The 7,938-nt window shown below is 39.5% G+C and overlaps 1 protein-coding gene across 1 annotated transcript in view; it reads right to left on the bottom strand.

Annotated features, from left to right (window-relative positions):
- Positions 1-2,927: 2,927 nt before the first annotated feature.
- The window catches only part of ankrd49 (ankyrin repeat domain 49), a 17,908-nt gene continuing 12,897 nt past the window's right edge, over positions 2,928-7,938 (bottom strand). Inside the window, exon 3 of the mRNA XM_015389636.1 lies at positions 2,928-3,946. Coding sequence (XP_015245122.1) covers positions 3,461-3,946 — 486 coding nt within the window. The 3' untranslated portion in view covers positions 2,928-3,460. The remainder of the gene's footprint in view (positions 3,947-7,938) is intronic.

Raw genomic sequence — 7,938 nt, 5'->3', positions numbered from 1 at the left:
CAATTGGGGTCGCGAGGGGTGCTGGTGCCTATCTCCAGCAGTCAATGGGCGGGAGGGGGGGGTACACCCTGGACAGGTCGCCAGTCCATTGCAGGGCAACACAGAGACACACAGGACAAACAACCATTCATGCACACACTCACACCTAAGGACAATTTAGAGAAGTCAAATAACCTAGCAGTCATGTTTTTGGACTGTGGGAGGAGGCCGGAGTACCCGGAGAGAACCCACACATGCTGAGGGAGAACATGCAAACTCCATGCAGAAAGACCCCGGGCCGGGGATCGAACCCAGAACCTTCTTGCTGCAAGGCAGCAGTGCTACAATGCAATATCCTCATCAACACAAGCACACCATTACACCTGCTTTGCGCAAACGGAGGGTTAGTGCTCAGGGTTAGTGTTTAGGGACTGGTTTTTGATTTAGCCTCAGGCCCAGTGACGTTCAGTGAGCTTCCGCATCACTCCCTTGAAAAAACACTTATTGGCTGTGTCCGAACGTCCACCCTACCCCTCAATCACTATATAGTGGAGTTTATAGTGAAATCAGTTATATCGTTCGGACAGATGATCACTATGGCCAATGCCAACCGGCCCCTAAGCACTAACCCTTAACACTAACCCTCTGTCCACCCGTTCCCCTGGAGGGTCCGCCACGTTAAGGTTCCATCCCAAACCACATATTGGGTAGGGTGAGTGGACCATTCAACCCTTAAATAGCAAGTCTGCGTGAGTGCAGGCTCGCTGGAATTTGGCAGAGGATGTAACAATGGCTTGATGGCGGAGGAAACTTGTGCATTTAAATGTAAGTTTCACAGGTTTGCTGAATCTTCATCACACTGACAAAAAAAGTATAAGAAAAAGATGTAATTAATTCCATAATGGAAGGTGCTCTTTGACATAGATTTATTTGACTGTATATATTTTTTTTAAGAAAGGGGCAAATGGTTGATGATTTGAAGTCACAGTACGCCACAGAGCTACAGACGCCTTAGCAATGACTGCTTTCTTTTTTTGTTGGAGGGAAGAGGCCGTCCTCCTTCTACACGCTACTTTAAGGTGCATTTGGGAATGATCGGTCCTCTACTATTTTAACCACTAGACATGCAAACACATAAAATGGTGCAACCATGATATAGTGCTCTATATGGCAGATGTTCAGGCACAGCAGTTGACTGCTTTGTATTTGAAAGTTTTGGTCTTTGTATGTCCACCAGGTGTCAGATTGGTTTTTGTAAAAGCATGACTTTCTAAAATTGTTAAAAGTTGGCAAAAAGTAAGCCACAGAAAGCTGGGCTCTTAAAACAACTGGTGGGTTTTTATAATCAAATTGGTTTGGGTTAAATTTAAAACTAAAATATATGTGACTAAAAATATTGAATAAAATTTTTTGAAGGGTAGATTAAACTGGTTTAAAATTGTATTTCTTTGGTCTAATTTTTATTTTATTTTTTACACCGACTAACAAACAGTTGTTAAAATGTTTTATTATTTGTCTGCTGGCTCCTTTTGAGGATAACATTTGATTCAGTTAAGTTTAAAGAGTTAAAATATTGGTAAAAACATCTGATCAACAGTATAGTTTTACCAATGCTTAAAAAATTTTACATTTAAAGTTACAATGTATTTTGCGGGTCATTTATTTTAAAAAATGGCATCAAGTATATCATTGTGTTTAAAATAAATGAGGTAATTGTATCATTTTTGTTTTCTTTGTTTTTACCTACCTTACTTTGATGTGAGGGCTACTGTAATGCCTGTGGTCGTTGGAGCATTCAGGTCAGTGAACTGCATGCTGGAGATATCGAACAATTACCTGGACAAAACTGATTTTGTAGTTCAGAAGAGCGTAGTCCTAGGATCAGCCTGGATAAACATGTTTACATCTGTTTGGGTCCTTGTATTAAAATATTTTATAACCATTTAGCAAAGCCTGACTGGGAAGCCATCATATTTCAGTTAAGCATCATTGGGCTCTTGAAATAAGGTTAACATAAGGACACAGTCGGTGAGTGATTTAAACTGGTGTTGCTTTAAAGACAAAGAAGACTTTGCCTATTCAAGCCTATTTATCCATCCTTTCAGGTTGAGGGAAAAGATTCTGGAAAACTTGATGCAAACTTGTCAAAAGCTTTTCTAAGCCAGTCTGCACTGGTAAGAGGATTTCACAGTGCTGTATTCTTACACATCTTTATTTTCCATGCACTCCAAATAATATAAAAGCATCAGTAGAAAATGCTTTTTAGATTCTTTCATATGCAAAGACCTCCTGATGTTAACAGCAAAAATTTACCTATTTTTTTAACATATTTAACACGAACAAAAGATCAGACTGCATTTAACTTCAGAGGGCTTTCAGAGAACAAATGATAAGAAATGTGCTTACTCAAGGATGGATCTCTTTTCAAAATGACCAAGTGTTGGCCTAGTGGTTAGAGCACTTCGCTTTAGCTCTGAGAAGGTTGCAAGTACCCGGTTTGTTCCTCGCTGCCTCCTCTCTGGGTCCCTGACCAAGAACCCTAGGTAGTAGTGAGTTTGAAACCCCACATAATCCATAACCCCACACTGCTCCCCAGGCGCAGCACCATGGCAGCCCACTGCTCCCCAAGGGGATCGGTTAAATGCAGAGAGAAATTTCTCCAGTGTGAGATCAATGAAGTTTAGTTATTAGAAGTTAAAAAAGATCAAAATGTAAGGTTCAAGTTGCCTTTATTTGTAACTTCATTTAACCAAACATACAGCTGCAACAAAAAAAAAGCCAACAGTTCATTAACAGACCGACCCAAAATCAAATGATATAGACATTTATTGTCCATATGAAGTGATCATACCCCTTCAGCTCTTTAAAAGTTTGTGTTCAAATTTGAAGTATATTTAGATATTATGTATTCCAGGACCAGAAGTAGCTTTGTAAGAGTGACTGGTCATTTTCTACCCATTCAGGTATTAATAGAGAGACTAGCAGACTACAACTCCGTTGTTAAACGAAAGATTGAATGCGTCCTGTCTTCATATCATCAAAGGGTAATGTAGAAGAGAACTGGAAATGTGGGAGAAGCTTCTCTGAACCAACAATTTTACTTTTGGCCAACATTGAAAATGTTATGAAAAGCAGAAAACACTTAACATTCAAAAACACATAATTCCCATGGTGATGTATAGTGGTGGCAGCATTGTGCTGAGGGGATTTTGCCCTTTAGCAGGCAAACAGTTAATGGGAAGATGAATGAAGCCAGGAACAGTGCAACATGTGGAGGCCAGAATATTAGAGCCATATAGGCCTTAATTCACCTTCCAGGAAATTAGAAAATATGATACATCACTTTATGTTCTCCTATCCTTTTATATCATGTTGTAATGTAACTAAATGAGGAGTCATTTTTCAAGTATCAGCATTTTTTTGCAAGGAAGAGTAGTTCAAAACCCAGCTAGTGTTACTGAACCTCAAAAGCTACAGTAGATTAGGATGCTGTGACAGATGGGACCACGTTAACACAATCTTCCACCATCTCAAACATGAAGTAGTATGGGCCGCTACGTCGGGCCACGTCTCCGGCCGTCTCCCCGCTGCTGCTGCGGAGCCCAGGATTCAGGTTTCTCTTGGAGAGGAGGAACTCTAAGATGTGTGCAGTGTTTGGTTTAAGGGAGTTGGAGTGGGAGGCAGCCAGGTGGAGTGGTGTGAGCCCACCGTTGGTCTGGGCATTAAGCTGGGCGCCATGTTGCAGCAGACAGCTCGCCACGGCAACGTGGCTCCATCGGCAGGCGCTGTGCAGGGGCGTCCACCCATCGACTGTGCGGTGATTCACCGTGGAGCCGGCGGCCAGTAGAGTTCTCACAACCTCTAGGTGGCCGCTGTACGCCGCGCGGTGCAGTGGAGTGTATCCGTCCTCATCACAGTAATGCACCAGCTGAGGATCAGCCACTAACAAACGGAGGAGTGTCGGGAGCTAGAGAGAACAGAGAACAGGACAACACCTTTACAAGCCTGCATACTCGAGGGATTTTGTTTTTAAATTAATGATTATTGTTGTCATTTGTGTTTACTGTTAAAAATACCTTTCATATGAGCCCAAAGGGTTAGAGGAGTGATTATTCCTCAAAAATAATGTATAATAATAATAATAATAATGTATAATGCCTGACAGATCAGGGGCCCAGCAACACACCACTCCCTCCTAAGCCACCAACACTAAAATAATTTGTTCACTTTTGTCTATCACTGCGAGTATGGAGGGATATTTCATTAAATATGCTCGTTCATAAAATAAGGCCGTTGTTCTGTCAGACCAGCATACCCATAGTCAATAACCATGCGCAAGATGTCCGATTTGCGTTTATCCCTTTAGTTTTGAACGAATTATAAACTTTAAACTACCTCAACACGCATGTGTCACTTTAGACATGTACAAAAAAACAACAATTTAAGGTGAGATCGCCAAACACTTAAAAAAACACCAAAAAGTAAGTAATTAAATTGTTTTTTTGTACATGACTAAAGGGATACATGCCCGTTGAGGTAGTTTAAAGTTTATTTTTCATACTAAACTAAAGCGATAAATGGGTATTGACTATGGGTATGTTGGTCTGACTGGGTATGCTCATCCGACAGAACACGGTTTCTTTACACTCCAGATTGTTTATACTCTAGATTTTCAAAAGATGAAGGACCTGGTATAAATTTTAATATCATATTGAAGATTATAATCTTTAAGTTTCTCTCTTTTTTTTCAAACCTACATTTACTATGTAAAAGACTTTATCAACAAGCAGAGATGCCACTAAGGATGTTGTCAAGATGATTTATTCAATGCCAAATGGGATCAAGGAAAAAGAAAGATATAATTGAAAATAAACTAGAACAGCAGGGAGTTAGAAAGGAGAAGAAAACATTTCCTACGAGCACAAGACGTGACATGTTAGCTAATATACACAAACCATTTTCAGGACCATTTTGTTTTGCTGCTTCTTTCAGCAGCGTATCCTTTATTGCTTTGAAAAAAGATCACAACTTCGTTTTCAATCAACTGAAAATGTGCTTTTAAAAAAATCTACAACTTCAGTCACGAATCCTTTTGAATGTGAAGAATTGACCAAAAGTCAATTCATTTGCACCAGAAAGACTTAATTTAATAGTGCTTATTGAAGTCATATCGTTCTGGTCATACATTGCCTGCACTCTAATCAGCCTAATCAGCAGGGTGTCACCCTAGTTCACTGAATAGGCTGGAAGAAAGTTATAAAAATAAAATCAAAGATGTAAAGATCTTTATTTGTTTTTACATTTTCATTTCTCATTCATCCATTTGAAAGATATGTGGTCATTATTTGATCCCAGTCATGCCTAAAAACATTTGAAGTGGTCAGATTTGCTTTTATCTGCTGTTGAAACGTTTTCGTTATATAATCTTACAAATCTTCAAAATATATTAGCTTTTAGTTTTAAAAAGCAAAGACCTTTCTCTCAGAAGTTTAATTCAATTAAATTCATTTGAATAAAGTTATCTTCTTGCCACAGTGGGGAAAAAAAAAATCTGAATCTTTGAATGATCACGAACTAGTTGTCTGTCCAATTATCTTGGATCAATTAAAGACCCACTTTCACTCACAAAGAGGCTTCCTTTAAAGTAAACACCTGTGTGATGCAGGCAGAAGGACGACTCTGCATCACTAAGGCTACAGCTGTAATGACACTCCATCACAGGCTGGAAGGATCTCACTTCACAGCAGCCAATCATACTCAAAGAAAAGACACTCAGCATTGCAAGTAAAAACCCTTTTCATCCTCATTAATATAAAACTGCTATTTAGTTCAACATTCTCAGAAAGTATTAAAGTAAGCCATTAAAAAACTACATGAATACACCGTTTCTACTTATTTAGCAACTTTTTCTTATTTCAATTCTCTCCTTGAAATGTTCTTGCCGTTTCAGCCAATAGACCATCTTATCAGCTTTCCTCCACTACTCTACCTAAAGTGGGGGTTTAGATAATACACCCCCACATTCAGTAAGAGCCTTTTAACTGTAATATTACCTGTATTATAGAATAGTGATACATCTAAATGTTGTGTTTACTTAATCAAATGTAACCAGTAAACAGTAGGTCTGACTCAAAATTCCATCCATAATTAGCAAAAAGAATCAGTAGAGAACAATATATTTTATTTTTTTCACTACCCTTATTTTTTCCACACAAAGTCTGGTGCACCAAAGAGAATTAAGGAGCCATTTCAATTTAAAAATTGTCTATGATCTGTCAGACTATGGTTTCAACCTGCAGGAGTGCATAAGACTTCAGCTTATAACAGAAAGGTTGAAGGTGTTGCAACAAAAGGTGTAGATTGGCTGCAGATTTAGGAGAAATGCATTACAATGATTCATCCGTCTGACAAAGTAGCCTTTTAGCAGCCACATGTCTGGTTTGCAGTAAATGCATGACAAGGTGACCATGAACTCTGTTAAATATTCATTATGAGTCATATAGAGACTGTTTCACACGACCCCTGGCAGAAAAAAGAAGAAAGCAGCACAGAGAATAAAAGCATTTTTAAATCCAAACAACCAAAATAGACCCAACAATAATGTGGCAAAGATCCAAGACTAGTGCAGGTAATGACTGTTATAAGAGGAGCAATTAGAACGGGAGTCCATTAACACAAATAGTTGAACAGTCCTGTTTTATAGGACTTCTTCACATTTGTGTGAATCTGCATACTTCCCTTTGTGCTTCACTTTGCTGCTGGGAGACCTAAATCAACTCCATTGTGAACAAGATCCATGGGGGGTGGTGGCCTTTTGGTTAGAGCATTGCGCTTGTGTCAAAGAGGTTCTAATTTCAAGTCCCACACCCTCTCATGGACGCCAATCTGGGTCCCAGAGCAAGACCCTTAATCTCAGACTACTCCCGGGCGCCGCACAATGGCAGCCCACTGCTCCCCAAGGGGATGGGTTAAAGGCAGAGAGTTTATTTAATTGCTCTGCACTTGTGACAATGTAATGACAATCAAAATTAAAAAGTAAAAAGGGGATTTAAACTCTTTTTTTTTTTATAAGGGACTAACCTCCAACCTTGGGTATTCCGTGTTGGCTGCTTACGGAGTTCCAGAGGCCAGCCAGGCTCAATAGGACTCCTCATTTAGCTCAACTACATACCGTACTGTCACTTCAGTCACTTTACTTAGTCATAATAAAAGACAATAATTACTCTCAGCCCCTTGCTGTCAAATTTGGAGTAATTAGGGTGATGTTTTAAACACAGATTAAGCTGCAGAACACACTATGCTGTTAATTCTAAACAGAAAGCAGCTACAAAATAAATGGAGTTTTAAAACATTCTAGAACAATTTGTTTTTACTGTCTGAAATAGACCATGCATTTACCCAATGTTTTTATTTTATTTTTATTGCTGCATTACTACAACCACTAACAATCGGATACATGTTCATAAGCAAGGAATTTTATATTACGTAGTCTAAACATAAGGCTGGTCACCTATTTGCAAACGACAGTCAGCAGATGACAATCTGCCTTCTAGAAAGAACAGACGCCAATGAGGGATTAAATAGTACTGGACATGGGAAATAAGGTGTTTCCACTTGCTGCCAGTTCAGTGTGATTGAGAGGCAGCAGTAAAGATCATCTGGAGATGCTAACCCAACCACTAAAGGTCTGTGCTGCTGGAGCACAATTTATGATCACACATATGGAGCAGCAGCAGGAAAAAGTTAAATGGAGAGAAATTAAAAGACAACAAAACCGGAGATATCAAAAACAAGGATAAACACTTGGCAGGCCTTCTCCAGGTGGAAGGAGCTAAAAGGGAAGCTAAAGTTACTATGGCTCTGTTCGAAATCCTGGGAGTCGTCCTTAGAAGGCCAGATTCGAAGGACGATTACGTCATAGCGCGGCGCCGAGGTCTGGTCGGATTCCAAGACTCCACT

This window comes from Cyprinodon variegatus, unplaced genomic scaffold (assembly GCF_000732505.1).
Source record: "Cyprinodon variegatus isolate N-32 unplaced genomic scaffold, C_variegatus-1.0 Scaffold469, whole genome shotgun sequence".
NCBI lineage: Eukaryota > Metazoa > Chordata > Actinopteri > Cyprinodontiformes > Cyprinodontidae > Cyprinodon > Cyprinodon variegatus.
Note: the sequence above shows the minus strand (reverse complement) of the source record. Positions and strands in the feature narration are given on the sequence as shown.